Consider the following 20,130-nt stretch of genomic DNA (forward strand, 5'->3'; position numbering starts at 1 on the left):
TCAAAAATGGTACAAATTCAACATATTTGTCTATGTTGAAAATTGGTTACATTGAGGACCTAATCCTGTGGTTGAAATTTTCGTTGATTCAACCAGTTTGTGCCCAGTGGGTAGCCATTTAACAGGCTTATGGCCAGGGGATAGAAGCTGTTTAGGAGTCTGTTAGTCTGAGCCTTGATGCACTGGTACCGCCTGCTGGACGGGAACATGGAGAACAGTCCATATCTCAGGTGGCTGGAGTCTTTTGGAATTTTTCGGGCCTTTTTCATACACCGCCTGGCATGTACATCCTGGATGGCTGGGAGCTTGCCCCCAGTAGTGCGCTCGGACATCTGGCCAGGATGCTCTCAATGGTGCAGTTGCTCCTGAGGATCAATGCCAAATTGTTTCAGCCTCCTGAGGGAGAAGATGTGTTGCCGTGCTTTCTTCAAGACTGTTCTGGTGTGAGAGGACCATTTTAAGTATTCAGTGATGTGGACACTGAGGAACTTGAAGCTCTTGACCATCTCCACTACATCCCCATTGATGTGGATGGAGGTGTGCACCCCCGTTTCCAGGAGTCCACGATCAGCTCCTTGGTCTTGCTGACGTTGAGCGAGAGGTTGCTGTCTGACCATCTCCCTGTTGGCTATCTCATTGCCATTGGTGAACAGGTCTAACACTGTCGTGTTGTCAGCAAACTTGATGGAGATGGAGTTGTGCATGGCCACACAGTCGTGGGTAAACAGGGAGTACAGGAGGGGTGTAAGCACATAGCCCTGGAGGACCCTCGTGTTGAGGGTCAGCCTGGCAGAGGTGTTGTTGCCTACTCTCACCACCTTGGGTCAGCTCATCAGGAAGTCCAGGATCCAGTTGCAGAGGGAGGTGTACAGAGCTTCGTGACGAGCTTCGGGGGCACTATGGTGATAAACCAAATGTTCGGGTGCCTGGGATGGAGGTGACGTGTGCCATGGCCAGCCAGTCAGAGCACTTCATGATTAAAGATCTTAGTGCTACAGGGCGGTAGTCATTGTGGCAGGTAACAAGAGTTCTTGGTAAAAGGAATGATGGTGGTCAGCTTGAGTCATGTGGGGATTACAGACTGGGGAAAGGAGAGGTTGAAATGACAGTGAAGGTACCTTCCAGCTGGTCTGTGCACGCTCCGAGAACGCGCCCTGGAATACCGTTTATAAAGGGTAGCTTGATGCAAAGTGCTGTATATACCAACTAATTGTCTATCTAAAACTAAATGGACAGACAAACCTGATACATTTGTAATTCACCAGGTATACCAACACAACACAATTGTTTTAATAAATTTATAAAAACCCATGGAGAATGCTATCTGCAAATAGGGGCTATACCTATAAAATACTGTCTCTACTGTTACAAATGTATAGGGCTTCACCTGAGCTGAACATAACCTTGCAGCTGTCAGTGTACAAAGCCATTACACCAAGGTGTCTGACTGAGCCCCTGAATGAAATCACAAGTGATTTACTTCAGCCTCTGCCTTTACACTCGTCGTGCCAAACCACATGGTACAAAAGCCAGGCCTAATGGCTAAGGAGTTTGGCATGTTAGCCAGACAACACTAGCACCCTAGATGCACTACACTAGCACCCTCGTTTTCTGTTCTACAGTACCTCAGGCACCGGCATACCTCCTGGTCAGGTCACATGGTTAGGAAAAACTCTAAGCTGCTCGGCAGCACCATGCCCGTTATGACACCAATGTATCGAATTTAGGAAAACGGTTTAGAAAAATGAGCCCCCTGCTTCTGACGCAGTCTGGGACTGCCCATATTAGGTCCCTAATGTAGATCTACGGGTTGTAACTTCCAGAATGCAGAGGTCAGCCAACTGGGCAACAGAACAAGGTTAAGGGTATTCCATACACAGACCCAGTGCAACAACCACTCAAGAGTACTGTTGTTGACTGAATTCTTTCAGGACAGTGGAACTTGATAAAAAAACATGCTTCTTTATTGACCAATGCATCCTTATAGCCTTCATCGGTTTTAATAAATAAATAAACATCCACTGTCCTCAAAGAATAGATTAATTTCTCTTCACTTCAGTTTGCTCGTCAATTCATGCACCTTGGTTGAAAAGCGAGGTTGCGGCAGTGTTCCCTTCCCTTTCTATTGACTGTAAATGCAAAGTGAATCTGACTGATGGCCTCCCATACAGCTACCTGCATGAAAATCACTACACACCTTCAAATCATAGGTGACCACATTGTTAGTGCATTTCCATAGTAACCTACAGGAAACTGACAAAATAAACACCAACATAAAGTGTCTTAATCAGGCGTTGGGCCACCACGAGCCAGAACAGCTTCAATGCACCTTGGCATAGATTCTACAAGTGTCTGGAACTCTATTGGAGGGATACAACACCATTCTTCCATGAGAAATTAAATCATTTGGGTTTGTTGATGGAAAACGCTGCCTTTGGTGACCGAGACGGCCATGGCATACGCTTTACATCGTTGCCCTGCTAATCAAACCATTCAGTGACCACTCGTGCCCTGTGGATGGGGGAAATGTCATCCTAGGCATAGCCATGGTAGCCAAAATATTGTCCAGCCCAGAATGTATATCCGTGACCCTAAACATGAGTTAATTGCTTAATTAACTCAGGAACCAGTGTTGAAGCATCTGCTTTCATTATACTTTCCCTCATTTACTCAAGTTTCCCTATTATTTTGGGCAGTTACCTGTATTTCAAACCCATTAACAAACCCACTCCGAATGTAGAGGTTATTTTCGCTTTAATGCTCAGTTCCTCTCTATTCTTCAAGGTCAAGGCTACCTACGTCCTGCCCCTGGATAAATGGCACCGCTCAAGGGGAAGCGAGAGTGTGAGAGAGACAGCAATAGAGTGGGAGAAAGAAAGAGGCAGGTAGTGTGTGTGTTTTCCGTGGTGTCAGTTTGAAGCTGAAAAAGAAACTGTTTCTCAAAGAAAACGGTTTGCCAGCTTAGTGACGGAGTTGGACGAATGCATTCTTGGAATAAACGTGCAGAATGAATTCAAGGCCATCTGTTGAAGGATCATTATCACCACAGGCAACACTTTGCTTCAATGTTTTAATTTAAAAGCTACCATCACCTAAAAGCTGAGGGGAAACAAGTACACAAATAATATGCATTACTGTCGTCTTGCAGTACTGTAGTGGGTATTACAGTTTAAAATCATTCTGCCATTTGCTATAATTTGTAGGCCTACTAAGATGCAACGTTAAATGGGAAGCACAGTGAGTAATCAACCGGCCTGATACACAAAGCAGAAAAATGAGACCTTGCTAAAAACTAAATCTGGTCAGGAGATGGCTAAAATGACCAGTTAATATGGACCATGAATGACTCCCAAAACAGCACTGTTCCCTATATAGTGCACTACCTCTGACCAGATCCCTATTGGCCTTGGTCAAACGTACTGAAAAGGTGCCATTCTCAGGATGTATGTAAAATATGCAACAACATATTTTTTGAGGGGGGGGGGCACAGTAAGTCCTGGCAGACAACTGACATAGCCATTGCTTTGCCCTTTACCGGTCCCATGTTGATTCCGGAGTATGAACCACCGCAGTTGGTACCATTTACCATTCTAGACCAGCCTTTTGTTTCTCTTCTGGCAAGTGCTCCACAATTCAAGCAGTTCAATTTATAGTCATTAGGACCTAGCAAACCCTGTGACATTTCCCAAATGAAAATGAATTGGTATTTTCCAGTCGAGATTGAGAGGTGTTCAATATGGAAATGGATTAACATGCCCTACATACTTTGCTGCATTTCATTATTTGTTTAGTAGTTCAAAGGCTGGACACAAGAAAATGTCCTTTGTGCACTGAACAGCTTGCGTCTCAGAGGCATGTCAGTGAAACGGCACTATGCAAAGGCAATGGAACTGTCTAGTCCGGGGGGGGGGGGGGGGGGACAAAGGAAAATATTCAGAGCTGTTGAAATGAAAATATGCTCTTAGTGGTTTGCATAACAACCACTAGTAGTACTCACCACCAGCATATTGCTTATCCTGACAGAGTTGCAAAACTGTGTTAACGTTCTCAAACTTCCCAGGTTTTCCAGTAATCCTGGTTGGGAGTATTTCCAGACGTACTGTTTATTCCCACCTACATTTTGGGATTCGGGAAGGTTACCAGATTTTTGCAACCCTATCATGACATGTACAAATGCTCAGGTTTTAGTAGATGGTGGACAAATATTGTGGCAATCATTCCAATGATATGTTTTAATTATGAGAGTAAAATGGTTCATTTGATGTTGTGACTATGACATATGAGACAGATAGCAGCTATATGGTTTTTCTATTTAATTAATAGAAATCACTCCTTGTTATAAAATATTAAAGAAATGAAAAAGCCTGAAGTTCGACTTCAATTACTTAGACAATGCACGCCGTAAGACAATATTAGTGCTCCTGTATGAATTGAGTTCAGTGTCATCTAGTAAATATTTTATTTGCTCTTTTAGCATTTGTCTCAATAAAGCTGATGAAACAACCAAACAAAGAACAGGTACATAATGTAAAATGTATGGTGATATACAAAGTTTCTACGACAGGATACGTTAAGACAACACCTCCGTAGGACGAATAAAAGAGAGTGCCTACAGCTGTCCGCAGCACAATTCTACAACACAGTGCGTTAGCTAAATAAGTTACAGCTTGGACGAAATACCAAGAGAATTGGTCTAACAATTTCGTAAAACAGCGGTGCAAGAGATGCAGTCCAAGTAAGAATCAAAAACATTTTCCTAATTCTGATTACTGTTAAGATATGGAGTTTGTGTGGACTATTTATTAAAAATAAAATTTAAATTAAAATAAAAAAAAATGTTTTTGGCAAGTTGCGTTTTTCCCCCAAATACATTCGCAACATTGCATGTCAGGAATGCAAACATTGCTAGTGCAATAACAGCGATAAAGCACAGCCAATATTGCTGAATGAAATACGTTCATATGTTTCTCAAACTTAAGTCGTGTCAAAAATAAAAATGGGTAGCTCTAAAGCGATAAACGGTACTCAAATGCCCAGGTAACAGTCTCTTCTTTGAAGAACGTTAGTTCAATATTCCTATGTCTTTCAAGTGATAGTCACCTAATTTCCAAGACTATTGGCAGTGTTTTAAATGCCCTGTAAGCCATCTTTGGATGCCAAAATGTGTCCCACCAAGAGTGTTGCAAATAAATACAATGTGCCACTTCAAGAGCACTGAGCCCAACCAGTCTCTTTTCTCCTGTGTGTTGTCCAGGAAACCAAACTGCCTGACATCTTTTAAAGGCCATTAGGTCTTCTCTCCCTCTGCATCAACGAGGAAGAAGCTCAACAGTCCGCTTTCATTTTGTCCAGAGAGTTGTCGATTTTTGTCAGAGTCTTTTTGATGCGTAGCGCCGTTAATCTGGCAGAGGGATTCTGATACCAGCACTCCTTCATAAGTTTCGAGATGGACGTTAAAGTCTGGAAAAGAAGAAGAAAAACTGAGCAAATCTGTTAAGAGTCCCACTCCACTTGTTTTGAGTCTTTTCCCCATTTAAAAATGTCCTGAATATGTAAGTACAGTAATTTGCACAACAAAAAATGACATTGGACAAAATACTATTTTTTAGCCTCAACTGCGAAAGTCTATAGTTCTGCAAAGGGTAACGCAATTATTCTTAAACGCTAGAATTCTAAGCACAAAAGATTTTAATTGCCCATCAGACCGTATTATGTATTCAATGGTCCTGGGAAATGAGGTGGGCGGCTGACAGGCTGTTTTCGAAGACTCACAAGTGAACTGAACGTCTGATGAAGCAGGACAACCTAGCAGGCAGTGCTGAATTCTGCACGGCTTCTAAATTGACACATTTGGAGCAGCTCCTATTCTCCATGACAACATATTAGCTAGTTCCCTCTCTACCAGTAAACATTTAACTCAGATCGCCTCGTCTGGTCTCGGTGTACTCACTGGGTCTGAGAACCATCTGTTGGGGATGTTGGGTCTCTGCTGGTCCACACACACAACCTTCTTCATGTCTTCAAAGCTGGGGTCACTGGGCACCACGTCATGGAAGGGAGGTTTGTAGTCCTCTACAATGCCTACACAGAGTATGGGGGTAAATACACAACACAGATGTCCGTAAGATCACACAATCAGCAGCATGGCAATTTAAAGTAATTAAAGTAACGTAAAAAGTGGCAAACACAATACGTGAGATAGCACAGGAAATTGCTAATTTCCTAACAAAGGGGATTTGTTTTGATAGTTGCTCTCAATTGCTACTGTGTACCAGGTGGAAAGTCATGGGGAAAATAAGATTGCGGTGTCCTGCATTAACCAATACCCTGTGTGTGGCTGTCAGCCAGGTTCAACTATAAATAACCACGAAGCCATTTAAATGGGAGTGGAGAAAGCAGGATCCATTTCAGATAAGACGCCAGCTCCCTCTAGCACCAGACTGGACCACAAACGCATGGAGAGAGTTGTGTCTGTCACTCCTCTAAAGTCACATTGCCTCATTGATGAAATGAGTGACTGACTACGTCTCAGCCCAAGTATGGATTTGAATTATTGGCTTGTTCTGCCAACGGTCGATGTAACTTTGTGCTTAGCAAAGTGATATATGGCAGTTATGCTATCCGATTGCTGAAGACTTTCTGCGAAAATAACACTTCCTCTGAAGTGGTGAAATCAATCGTTAAAAAGCCAGCTGGACACTAAATTATGTTGGACATATTTTTATAGGATTTTACTACACCCTGACAGGGACATCAGAGAATATTCCAAGAAAAGCATGCATAGACAGACAGACAGACAGGCATATACCTAAAGCAACTCTGTATGATGCAACTACTATAGGAAAGATGTTTACCATGCTTTGTCATATTGTCCTAAATGCATGACATTCTAGAGGTTTCTTTTTTTATCCTACATTTTTTTTATGGATACTTTGTATAGTTGCTGCACTGCTCGAGAGGAAAGCTTGCAATTAATTATTTAATTGCACTGTGTACACAAGGCTGTATTCTGTGCATATGACAAATCAACGTTGATTGGATGGAGTGAGGAGTGAGAGAGAGAACAGAAGAAACCATGGACCATGTATTGTACAGACCATTGCTGACCGTCCTCCTGGCGATCTCCCACAGGACCAGGCCAAAGGCCCAGATGTCCACTCTCTTGAAGGACTCAAAGCAGTCCATCTGGATGGAGTCGTCCAGGACCTCTGGGGCCATGTAGCGCTTCGTGCCTACTTTAGGGTTGTTTCCCACGTCTAACTCGTTTGTGTCTTGGAAATGCATCACAGCGAGACCTGGGACAGAAAAACAGGCTTCTGTTAGGATATTCTATCTATATCAAAAACGTCCGAAATAATTCAAATACAAAAAAACACATAGCAAAATAATTTAAAGAGGATAAACAAATATGTTATATCTAAGTAAATAACGCAAATGAATATATCCAAAGATGAGAACACTGCCCTCTGGTGGATTTGAAAATAGCAATGGTAAAACAAGCTGATAGTTTAGGACTGTTGTCAAAAACAACCCTATTCGTCCAACATCAAATAACAAAAAATCATCTTGATCGTGAGCAAAAACAACATAACATTCCATAAACAACCTAACAGCAGTGACGGCCGTGACCGCAGTAGTAGTCTCAATTAGTAGCAGTAGATTGCGTGTGCCACCTGAAATAGCTCACACTTATCATTAGCACAGAGAACATTGGGAGTATGCGACATGGTGCACAAGAGTATCCCTTAATGCATTTTTGGTTACGATTTAAAGAGCCACCGGCTCTGCTGCTCTTCATCTAACGATCAACAGACATGGAGGGAACAGGGTTGGAGTGTTCGGTGGCACAGCCTACTGTACTAGCAAATCTTTCCAACAACAAACAGAACCGGACATCCTCTCCACCCACAGACGATGTGGACAACATGCCCTGCTATTAAAAAAAAAAATCACAATACATAATATGGACACGATAACAGAAAACGGTCATGTAAACAACACATGTTGAATGAAACCTCATAATACTTATGCTTCCTATCCGGAACACTGTGCTCTTACCCAGGTCGGCGATGCAGCACTGGCCGTTCTTGTTGACAAGTATGTTTTTGCTCTTAAGGTCTCGGTGGGCGATGGCCGGCTTTCCCTGGGTGCCGAAGATCTCCACGTGGAGGTGTGCCAGGCCGCTGGCGATGGACAAGGCCATGCGCAGACAGCTGGCTGTGTCCAGGGTGCTCAGCTGCAGGTAGTCGTACAGGGAGCCCATCTCGTGGAAGTGGGTGATCAGCCACAGCTGGGTGCTCGAGTTTCGGGAAGTCATGTCGGAAGCGATGAAGCCTGCAGTCAAAGAGACAGACACAGAGACAGAGCTGTTAGAACTCAAGGGAAGGTCTTAAAAATCAATATGACACAGACATTTTGTCACTAAAACACTGCCGGACAGATAGAATTCGCTCCTAAGTCATATTTTCCCTTAGTCTCCCAATGACATCAATGCATGACCAGGTGAAAAGTGGAAGTTTTCGATTTGTCCCATGGAGAACAGCTCCTGTCCAGAACATGGCTGGAGGTACGCACCCAGGATGTTTTGGTGCCTCAGCAGCACTGTGTTGTAGATCTCAGTCTCTCTGAACCAGGACTTCTCATCTCTGGAGGAGAATATTTTCACAGCCACACTCTCCCCTTGCCACTGGCCCCGCCACACCTCACCATAGCGCCCCTTACCTATAATAATGCGAAGAAAATAGGAAAAAAAAGATTAGAGCAAAGCAGACATTGTGTACGTCTGAAATTTCACCATATTCTTAATATTGTGCACTACTTTTGACCAGAGTCGTATGGGCCCTGGTTAAAAGTAGTGTACTATATAGGGAGCCATGTCATACAGCCATTTTTAATGAATTACTGAAAATGCGATTCATCAAATACAGTGGGAAAATATAAAGCCTCTCTGAGAGGAATAAACCCAATGTTCATCTCCAACGCAAATGTCAGATTATCTCAGTCTATCATGTAAAAATGATGAATTCTTTGTAAAAAAATTTAATGTATTTAGAGAGTTTCACTGATTAAAATTTATTTTTTAAGGCAGTGTTACACAAAATTCTAGACCAATAGTTAATGGAACACATAGTACAATTTAATTTGTCATGCTACTCAACCTTGACCTTCTGCATAAACTACATAAATCACACAACAGGTACCGTAACTGCCCAAATAAAGGAAACACTTCAGTAAATTAGTGCTTCCACACAGTGGTGGTTCCTGAGTTAATTAAGCAATTAACCCATCATTAATCCCATCATGCTTAAGGTCATGTATAATAAAAACGCCCAGTTGCCCATTATTTTGGCTACCCCAACTAGAAGAGAACTCAGTGACGTTGAAAGAGGGGTCTCAAAAGAGCATTTTTTAAATATTTTTTTATCTAAACCTTTATTTAACTAGGCATGGTCAGTTAAGAACAAATTCTTATTTACAATGGGACGGCCTACCCCGGCCAAACCCGTACGACGCTGGGACAATTGTGCACCGCCCTATGGGACTCCCAATCACGGCTGGATGTGATGCAGCCTGGATTGAGGTTTAAAGTATGTGTGTCTAAGTCACCCGATCTCAACCCAATTGAACGCTGATGGGAGATTCTGGAGCGGCACCTGAGATAGCGTTTTCCACCACAATCAACAAAACACCAAATTACTGAATTTCTAGTGGAAGAATGGTGTCGCATCCCTCCAATAGAGTTCCAGACACTTGTAGAATCTATGCCAAGTCACATTGAAGCTGTTCTGGTGGCTTGTGGTGGACCAACGCCCTATTTTGGGGCAGAAGGTAGCCTAGTGGGCCAGTAACCGAAAGGTTGCTAGATCGAATCCCCGAGCTGACAAGGTCTGCCCCTGAACAAGGCAGTTAACACACTGTTCCTAGGCCGGTTAAATAGGGTTAAAGGTTAAATAAATAAAAATATTAAGACAATATGTAGGTGTTTCCTTAATTTTGGTAGTTACGAGTATAGCCCCATTTGACATGAAATGAAACATGTTTGTTAAAAATATTTTTGTTGGCAGTTTATACTCGACTAGACCCACAAATCAAATGTGTGCAATGTTGGTTTAGGGAGTTGAGTGTTACATTGGCCATCTGGCCATGTTTCAGACCGAACTCTAGGAAAACTAAGAGAAATATTAAGAGATACTACTGGGGGGAAAAACTCTTCTAAGAAATCTCTCAGGGTCAGAGAACAGCAGTGGCTCTGTTTTGCAACACACATCTCTGTTCCAACAGTGCTACCCTTTTTTTTATTCTTTTTATTTTTTAAAATACATTTACTCCAAAACCTGCACTGAGGCTAAACGTACACCTTAGCCACTGAACAAAGAGAACAGGCTCTGATTGGATACTGACCCACACACTCGTTGAGCGTGATTTGTCGGGCGACAGTTCTCTGAACGAGGAAGGGGAGTCCGGAGCCGCTTCCCGACGTACACGAGTGGTCCAGCAAATCCTACGAGAGAGAAGAAGGACAGACAAAATAAATGAACTGCAACCAGAGGAATATGATCAGCCTGTACTCTCTCTAGATGAAGGTGGCCCAGCCCTCAACACAGCAGAGCATCTGGGATTCAGTTAATACAGCTGGCATCCCTCCTTCTGATGTGGGCCACGTTGGGGAGGCTGAGTGAAATGGTTGATGATTAGTGCTCAGACTCCAAATGCTGGCTATCTAGCTGTCTGTCTGTGCGCATGTCTATCTATGAGTCAGTCTGGCCATTCTGAAGAGTTAGTCAGTCAGTCAGTCAGTCTGGCCACCCTGGAGCAGCAGAGGGCCCCCTGGGTAAACAACAGCAGTCCCTGGTGATTAGTGAACTGAGGGGGCTGAGAGATTTGATCTAATCCCAGCCCCAGACTCCAAACAGACGCAATGCTGCTAAGCCTTTTATTTTTAACTCCTCTCCAGGCATCTGCAGGGCATCATGGCTGACACAAGGGGGTAGTGTCCCGCAACTCCATCAAACACGCCTGAGAAAAACAAACTAACAAGCAGAGGACTAAAATGGAAAAACTAAAAAGATAGATGCCACATGCATAAAACACATGCTGTGTACAATTTGGGAAAGGAGAAAAATACTAAATAGAAGCCGTAAAACCAATGACAACTCCTTTTGTCGTTAGTTAAAGTCCATGTTTAGTGGTAATGCAGATCTGGGCTGTTCTGTTGAAGGGGGGAATTCAGCCACAGCATTACCACAATAACCACATTCCTAGGCATCCAGGGCTACTGGGGGAGACCCGCATGTGTTTTAGGGAAATGTGTTTTTCTTTTTTACTGTCACCACAGTTTATAATAACTCTTATCCGGGTTGCTGCCAAGCACTTTTTACTTATACTGAAACAAAACATTATGCGGCAGCATATTTGGAGTTTACACTGCCAAGTGCTCTGATGGGCTCTGGAAAATATCTAGAAATAGATCCAACATCGGCACTTCCTCTAGCACACCTCAGCCCATCAGTGTTATCAGTGAGACTGGTCACCCCAATGGAAACATTCGGCCTGTTTATGGTTTTCCTTAAAGTTTTTAATAAAAAAAATAGATGGGATTGGTCTGGGTCTTGAGGTGGGTAGATTGCTGAAGTTTTATCAAACAAATGCTGATTAGAGTGGCAAGCTCAAAGCATTATTTCACTAGAGTAGCCAACAAACTTGCAAACAAAACAGGCCATTTTGTTGAAATCATGTGTATCTGTGAAACACATGTGCTCAATATGCTCTGGTAAAACAATGCGCATATGTTTCCATCACAGTGGTGGAACAAATTCTTTCATTCCCAATTCCCAGGACAGGAATGTAATCCTGACAGGGTTGATATAGGCCGACTACATGAACAAAGTGGAACAGAGTGCATGACTACCTAGCACACATTCACATACTAATGGTCTTCGGGCTCAACATTATGACATAGTTTGAGAGTGTATAAATGGTGTTCAGTGCTGGACTGCGTGGATTGGAACCATACTATCCACAGCTCCCCGACGAGCCCAGGCCTGGCGTGCTCTTAGTGTAGGGTTGCAATGTCCCAAAATTCCCTGGTTAGAAGAAGCCCGGAAACAGGAGGGAATAAGCAGGTAATCATCCAACCAGGATTTCCGGAAAACCTGGGAATTTTGCAACCCTAAGTATGACCATGTCTTACTCACCGCCAGTGTACTCTCCCCCACGTTGGAGGCGATGAGGCCGTCTATGGTGCCGTACTCAGCTTCCCGGGCCGTCAGCCTCTCCATCTGGTTCTGGTGGATGCGTCTGAACACCAGGATGGCGATGCCAGAGAGGACGACGAGCACGATGACCGGAGCCACGATGACGATGGCCAGTGTAGTCAAGCTGTAGTTGGGCAGGTTGCTTGCTACGAGGATGAGAAAGAGGTTTAGGTTTATTTGAACATCCTGGTACATATTGTATGTAGAAACATAAATAAAATGTGATGTCATACAATATATAAAAACGCATTCAAAAAGATATGATCTGCCTAAATATACGGGAAACAGACAAGGAAGAGGGTGGTTTTTTGTCCCTGCACTATTGTCCAAGTCAGGGACAATTATGCAATAAGGCACGAGGGGGTTTGGTATATGGCCAATATACAACGGCTAAGGGCTGTTCTTGAGCACGACAACAACGCGGAGTGCCTGAATACCAGCCCTTAGCCGTGGTATATTTGCCATATACCACAAACCCCCGAGGTGCCTTATTGCTATTATAAACTGGTTACCAATATAATTAAGGCAGTAAAAATACATGTTTTGTCATACCCGTGGTATACGGTGTGATATACCACAGCTGTCAGCCAATCAGCATTCAGGGCTCAAACCACCTAGTTTATTATGAAGTATATATCACATCATGCCAGAACCAGATGAAGACAAAAAAATCTCCAGCAACATAATCGCCTTTAAACACGAACTACATTCAATCCAGTACCGTGTTTGGACAACGAATTTAAAATCTGCAGTAAAACCAAGTTCCTCCTCCGTTCAGCTTAGCCAGGTGCCCAGCTGCCCCGGGGGATCAAAACACAGCGTTTACTAAAGCCCTAAGCTTTGGGAGGCATCATTCAAGGAGAGGCAATGATAATTAGGCATGTTAAAGAACACGTTCTCTCCCTCCTCCCCCGTCCGCCTGCCTGCTCTGCCTGGACCAAACAGACTGAGGAACCTGGCTCCAGGGTTGAGAGGGAGGCCAAGGTAAGAGCACACTGCAGCATATATCCATGGGTGGGATAGGCCACACATCAAAAGGCTGCACCACCACCATGCCTGGAGATCTGACTACCACACACACTCCACACACTCCAGGGGGAAAAGACTGCCTAGCCCTCAGCACAGACAATGCTCCCTCTTTTCTCCCATGCATACTGAACTCTTTCTCCTTTGCATAGCACTCTTGGGGAGTGGAATTCAATGAAGCTCAACTAGCTCAGAATAGACAGTATAGAAAACAGATTTTAGACCGAAATGATGGCACATAGTGTCAATGTTTTCTACTGTTCTTGTTAACGCAGAAATGTAGTTTTTGGTAGATGCTAAGATCTTATTGTGTGTTTAACAGGTGTGTTTAACAAAAGCAGGGACTAACCTCAAAGAAATATTGATATTTAGGAAATAATTCATTTTTATACATACCTAGCCTACTGGTTTTACTGTGGATAGGAGAGGAGAGTGAGTTTTAGAGAACAGAGCTATACATTTCATTCAGGCCTTGTCCCATATGACCCCCTATTCCCTGGTCAAAAGTAGTGCACAATGTAGGGTATAGGGTGCCAATTGGGACGCAGGCACAGTGTCATCTCCTTTCCCAGGGGGCTCCGCTCTACACTGCCTTACAGGTCTGTGTCAGGCCGAGCAAACAATCTCAGAGAGGACATAGGAGGAAGTAGACCGTGACTAAACACAATTCTAACGTTTGTCTCTTTTTTCAGACTGTCCCCTCCTCTGCTGTGGAGGTGCTCGGGGTGGAACTGTCACACAGGCCTGAAAAGCAGACCAATAGAGGACCATGCAGCAAACGACTATGGCAGACAATTTCATGCGCCGCAGCATCGCGTCCTCGCTGGAGAATGGCCAAGTGGACACAATCAATAGAGCACCTGCCTCTTCACGTCAGTCAACCGATCACAGACAGCAGATCACTAAGAGTATATGGCCCAAAAGTGTTGTTTTCTTGGCAGTAATTATAATCAAATGTTATTGGTCACACACATATTTAGCAGATGTTATTGTGGGTGTAGCGAAATGCTTGTGTTCCTAGCTCCAACAGTGTAGTAGAATCTAACAATTCACACAAATCTAAAAGTATAAAAATGGAATTTACAAATACGTAAATATTAAGACGTGCAATGTCGGAGTGGCATTGACTAAAATACAGTAGAATAGAATACACTATATACATATGAGATGAGTAAAGCAGTATGTAAACATTATTAAAGTGGCCAGTGATTCCATGTCTATTTACATAGTGCAGCAGCCTCTGAGGTGCAGGGATCACTAGCTGGGTGGTAGCCGGCTAGTGATGGCTATTTAACAGTCTGATGGCCTTGAGATGTAAGCTGTTTTTCAGTCTCTCGGTCCAGGCTTTGATGCACCTGTACTGACCTCACCTTCTGGATGATAGGGGGTGATCAGCCCGTGGCTCGGGTGGTTGATGTCCTTGAAAATATTTTGGCCTGTGACATTGGGTGCTGTAGGTGTCCTGGAGGGCAGGCTGTGTGCCCCCGGTGATGCGTTGGGCAGACCGCACCACCCTCTGGAGAGCCCTGCGGTTGCGGGTGGTGCAGTTGCCGTACCAGACAGTGATACAGCCCGACAGGATGCTCTCAATTGTGCATCTGTAAACTTTTCTGGGGGTCTTAAGGGCCAAGCCGCATTTCTTCAGCCTCCTGAGGTTGAAGAGGTGCTGTTGAGCCTTCTTCACCACACTGTCTGTGTGGGTTGACCGTTTGAGATTGTCAGTGATGTGTACGCAGAGGTACTTGAAGCTTTCCACCTTCTCTACTGCGGTCCCATTGATGTGGATAGGGGCCTCACAAGGGTGCGTGCTTAGTAGCCCCCTCCTGTGCGCCCTGTTCACCCTGTTGTACGCCCTAGCTCCCTCTGCTGTTTCCTGAAGCCCACAATCAGCTCCTTTGTTTTGTTGACGTTGAGGGATAGGTTATTTTCCTGTCCCCACTCCGCCAGGGCCCTCACCTCCTCCCTGTAGGCTGTCATTGTTGGTAATCAGGCCTACTACTTGTTGTGTCATCTGCAAACTTGATGATTGAGTTGGATGCGTGCGTGGCCACGCAGTCGTGGGTGAACATAGCGTACAGGAGGGGGCTGAGCACGCACCCTTGTGAGGCCCCAGTGTTGAAGATCAGTAAAGATGTTGTTTCCCAGCTTCACTACCCGGGGAGCGGCCAGTCAGGAAGTCCAGGACCTAGTTGCACAGGGCGGGGTTCAGACCCAGGGCCCCGAGCTTAATGATGAGCTTGGAGGGTACTATGGTGTTGAAGGATGAGCTATAGTCAATGATCAGCATTCTGAAGTTGGTATTCCTCGTCCAGATGGGATAGGGCAGTACGCAGTGCAATGGCGATTGCAACGTCTGTGGATCTATTGGGGCAGTAAGCAAATTGATGTGGGTCTAGGGTGTCAGATAAGGTAGAGGTGATATGATCCTTAACTAGCCTTTCAAATCACTTCATGATGACAGAAGTGAGTGCTACGGGGCGATAGTCATTTTGTTCCGTTTCAGTGCCTTGCAAAAGTTTTCATTATAACCTGCAATTTAAAATGTATTTTTATTTGGATTTCATGTTATGGACATACACAAAATAGTCCAAATTGGTGAAGTGAAATGGGGAAAAAATAACAAGTTTAAAATTTTTTGAAGAAATAAAAAAACAGAAAAGCCCCTAAATAAGATCTGGTGAAACCAATTACCTTCAGGAGTCACATAATTAGTTAAATAAAGTCCACCTTTGTCCAATCTAAGTGTCACATGATCTCAGTATACAGTTGAAGTCGGAAGTTTAAATGTATTTGGCTAAGGTGTATGTAAACTCAGTTTTTCACAAATCCTCAGTTTCATTTAATCCTAGTGAAAATTCCCTGTTTTAGGTCAGTTAGGATCACCACTTTATTTTAAGAATGTGAAATTTCAGAATAATAGTAGAGAGAATTATTGTATTTCAGCTTTTATTTATTTCATCACATTCCCAGTTGGTCAGAAGTTTACATACACTGTTAGTATTTGGTAGCATTGCCTTTAAATTGTTTAACTTGGGTCAAACGTTTCAGGTAGCATTCCACAAGCTTCCCACAATAAGTTTGGTGAATTGACAGAGCTGGTGTAACTGAGTCAGGTTTGTAGGCCTCCTTGCTCGCACACGCTTTTTCAGTTCTGCCCACACATTTTCTATAGGATTGAGGTCAGGGCTTTGTGATGGCCACTCCAATAACTTGACTTTGTTGTCCTTGGGCCATTTTGCCACAACTTTGGAAGTATGCTTGGGGTCATTGTCCATTTGGAAGACCCATTTGCAACCAAGCTTTAACTTCCTGACTTGAGATGTTGCTTCAATATATCCACATCATTTTCATTTCATGATGCCATCTATTTTGTGAAGTGCACCAGTCCCTCCTGCAGCAAAGCACACCCACGATGCTGCCACCCCCGTGTTTCACTGTTGGGATGGTGTTCTTCGGCTTGCAAGCATCCCCCTTTTTCCTCCAAACATAAGAGTTCTATTTTTGTTTCATCAGACCAGAGGACATTTCTCCAAAAAGTACAATCTTTGTCACCAAAGGCAAAGTCAACTTAGTGTATGTAAACGTCTGACCCACTGGAATTGTGATACAGTGAATTATAAGTGAAGTAATCTGTCTGTAAACAATTGTTGGAAAAATGACTTGTGCCCTGCACAAAGTAGATGTCCTAACCGACTTGACAAAACTATAGTTTGTTAACAAGACATTTGTGGAGTGGTTGAAAAAGGAGTTTTAATGACACCAACCTAAGTGTATGTAAATTTCCGACTTCAACTGTATATGCACCTGTTCTGAAAGGCCCCAGAGTCTGCAACACCACTAAGCAAGGGGCAATATGAAAACCAAGGAGCTTTCCAAACAGGTCAGGGACAAAGTTGTGGAGAAGTACAGATCAGGGTTGGGTTATGAAATAATATCCGAAACTTTGAACATCCTACGGAGCACCATTAAATCTATTATAAAAAAAATTGAAAGAATATGGCACCACAACAAACCTGCCAAGAGAGTGCCGCCCACCAAAACTGACGGACCAGGCAAGGAGGGCATTAATCAGAGAGGCAACAAAGAGACCAAAGATAACCCTGAAGGAGCTGCAAAGCTTCACAGAGGAGATTGGAGAATCTGTCCATAGGACTTAAGCCGTACACACCACAGAGCTGGGCTTTATGGAAGAGTGGCCATAAAAAAGTTATTGCCTAAATAATAAAATACGCAAACACGTTTGGTGTTTGCCAAAAAGGCATGTGGGAGACTCCCCAAACATATGGAAGAAGGTACTCTGGTCAGATGAGGCTAAAATTTAGCTTTTTGGCCATAAAGGAAAACGCATTGTCTGGCGCAAACCCAACACCTCTCATCACCCCGAGAACACCATCCCCATCCCCTGCACCATCCCCATCCCCTGCTGATGGGGATGTTTTTCCATCAGCAGGGACTGGGAAACTGGTCAGAATTGAAGGAATGATGGATGGCGCTAAATACAGGGACATTCTTGAGGGAAACCTGTTTCAGCCTTCCATAGAGTTGAGACTGGGACGGAGGTTCACCTTCCAGCAGGACAATGACCCCAAGCATACTGCTAAAGCAACACTTGAGTGGTTTAAGGGGAAACATTTAAATGTCTTGGAAATTCCTAGTCAAAGCCCAGACCTCAATCCAATTGTTAATCTGTGGTATGACTTAAAGATTGCTGTACACCAGCAGAACCCATCCAACTTGAAGGAGCTTGAACAGTTCTGCCTTGAGGAATGGGCAAAAATCCCAGTGGCTAGATGTGCCAAGCTAAAAGAGACATACCCCAAGAGACTTGCAGCTGTAATTGCTGCAAAAGGTGGCTCTACAAAGTATTGACTTTGGCTGGGTGAATTGTTATGCATGCTCAAGTTCTTTTTTGGGGTCTTAATTCTTGTTTGTATCACAATAATAAATATTTTGCATCTTCAAAGTGGTCGGCATGTTGTAAATCGAATGATACAACCCCCCCAAAAATCTATTTTAATTCCAGGTATTAAGGCAACAAAATAGGAAAAATGCCAAGGGGGTGAATACTTCCGCAAGCCACTGTACCTTTGCTTTCTTGTGTACAGGAACAATGGTGTACATCGTGAAGCAAGTGGGGACAGCAGACGGGGATAGGGAGAGATGGAATATGTCCGTAAACACTCCAGGCAGCTGGTCTGCGCATGCTCTGAGGACGCGGCTAAGGATGTCGTCTGGGCCAGCAGTCTTGCGAGGGTTAACGCGCCTAAAATCTCTTTTTGGCCTTATACAGGTTCAAAATAGCAGATATGGACACGGACATGCACCTAAACTGGAACGCAGTGGCTGTAAAGTAACATGTTATACATGACGTCAGAGCTCAAGGTCTCGCTTCACAGCGCCATATGAGTTTCGATTGACAGCAGTTCTGAACTTGAACACCACTCGCGACAAGAAGTTGCCCCCATCCCTGCTGCTAAATGGCCAACTTTTGCAAATGTTTTGTTTTCTGAGTAAGGGAAATGCTGCAAATAAAGAGGACTAGATGTATTTTGAAAGATGAGACGCTAAGGATTATAATAATTACCACTTTGATGTCATACAAGCAAGCCAAATAGCCGTTAGTCCAAACGTGCACTTCACATTTCCATATCGCACAACTCATGTAATATACCGTGTGAACGTTTACAATCACTATGTTTGATGTACAGTTACAAGATGACATGGCGTCATACCCTGGGTGGTTCTGAATAGAATGTAGCCTGTTTGACGTATTGTGAAGAAATCTGTCAGGGAACACGCATCTGAATGCAGTCTATTCTATTTCGCACCACAGGAAGGTGTTGAGGGGAGGACGGCTCATAATAATGTCCGGAACGGCGCAAATGGAATGGCATCAAACAACTGGAAACCATGCGTTTGATGTATTTGATACCCTTCCACTGATTCCGCTCCAGTCAGTACCCCCGAGCCCGTCCTCCCCAATTAAGGTGCCACCAACCTCCTGTGATGCGCACCAAAATGACGATCTGCTTCTCTGAATTGCCTTTTGAAAACTAAGATTATATTTTGTAAGTTAGCTAGTCATGTTGGCAATAGAACAAGTTTTCAAATCATGCCCACCCGACCAGATTGCGATTTATAAATGGACTGTTTTTTGGAATGTGTAAACAACAGTAATTGTGTAAAGGCGGGGATGCAGGGCTGTGTTCCAAAGAAAATAACTACAAGTCTGCTTGCTATAGTTCCTCAACGGCACAGCTAGGCGAGCTCAAAATAGCACCTTATCGTTGAAGACTCTTCTTTGAGTAATAAAAGTGCAATGAAATCACGTAGGACATGCACATTTTGGAGATGTGTGTGGCCACTTGGAGACACCAGTTAGACCTCTCACTCAAATCCTTGTAATTTTTTTGTTTTATGTTTATGCACATACACCAGATTGTTCAACCTTTTCATGATACTGAACGTATCCAGAGTATTTTCAGATTTCGATATCAACAAACATGGCGAAAAGTACAGCAACTGTAAAATGCACATAAAATCCACACTAATGTTTGGATTCAGTCTTTTGTCAGATTAACTGTTTTGTTCTCATCTTTAGTCTAATAATTTCCCCATGATATACAAACTGTTCCCTTTAGATTGCTACCATGGTTATACATATGCTTTCCATATTTCTTCTGTAAGAAACATTGAAATGTAGCCCTATCCATATAGGCCAATGCAAGGGTTGTAAGTGGTTAATTAATAACCTTGGTTTAAATGCAAATGTGCACCACACAGACCTCCCATTAGAATACAGATGCATATGAATGAATGTGCACCATTGTGTGTCCCAAATACGGTGCCA

General features: G+C 43.5%; 1 protein-coding gene across 4 annotated transcripts in view; it reads right to left on the reverse strand.

Moving 5' to 3' along the window:
• Positions 1–4,442: 4,442 nt before the first annotated feature.
• Positions 4,443–20,130, reverse strand: part of LOC139538432 (activin receptor type-1-like) — a 39,242-nt gene continuing 23,554 nt past the window's right edge. For all 4 annotated transcript variants that reach the window (XM_071340443.1, XM_071340441.1, XM_071340442.1 and 1 more), the window contains exons 6-12: positions 12,195–12,400; positions 10,402–10,501; positions 8,575–8,721; positions 8,059–8,334; positions 7,098–7,295; positions 5,951–6,081; positions 4,443–5,460 (exon numbers count right to left, since the gene is read on the reverse strand). In XM_071340443.1, the coding sequence (XP_071196544.1) occupies positions 5,326–5,460; positions 5,951–6,081; positions 7,098–7,295; positions 8,059–8,334; positions 8,575–8,721; positions 10,402–10,501; positions 12,195–12,400 (1,193 nt within the window). In that variant the 3' untranslated portion in view covers positions 4,443–5,325. The remainder of the gene's footprint in view (positions 5,461–5,950; positions 6,082–7,097; positions 7,296–8,058; positions 8,335–8,574; positions 8,722–10,401; positions 10,502–12,194; positions 12,401–20,130) is intronic.

This window comes from Salvelinus alpinus, chromosome 14 (genome assembly GCF_045679555.1).
Source record: "Salvelinus alpinus chromosome 14, SLU_Salpinus.1, whole genome shotgun sequence".
In the NCBI taxonomy this organism is placed as follows: domain Eukaryota; kingdom Metazoa; phylum Chordata; class Actinopteri; order Salmoniformes; family Salmonidae; genus Salvelinus; species Salvelinus alpinus.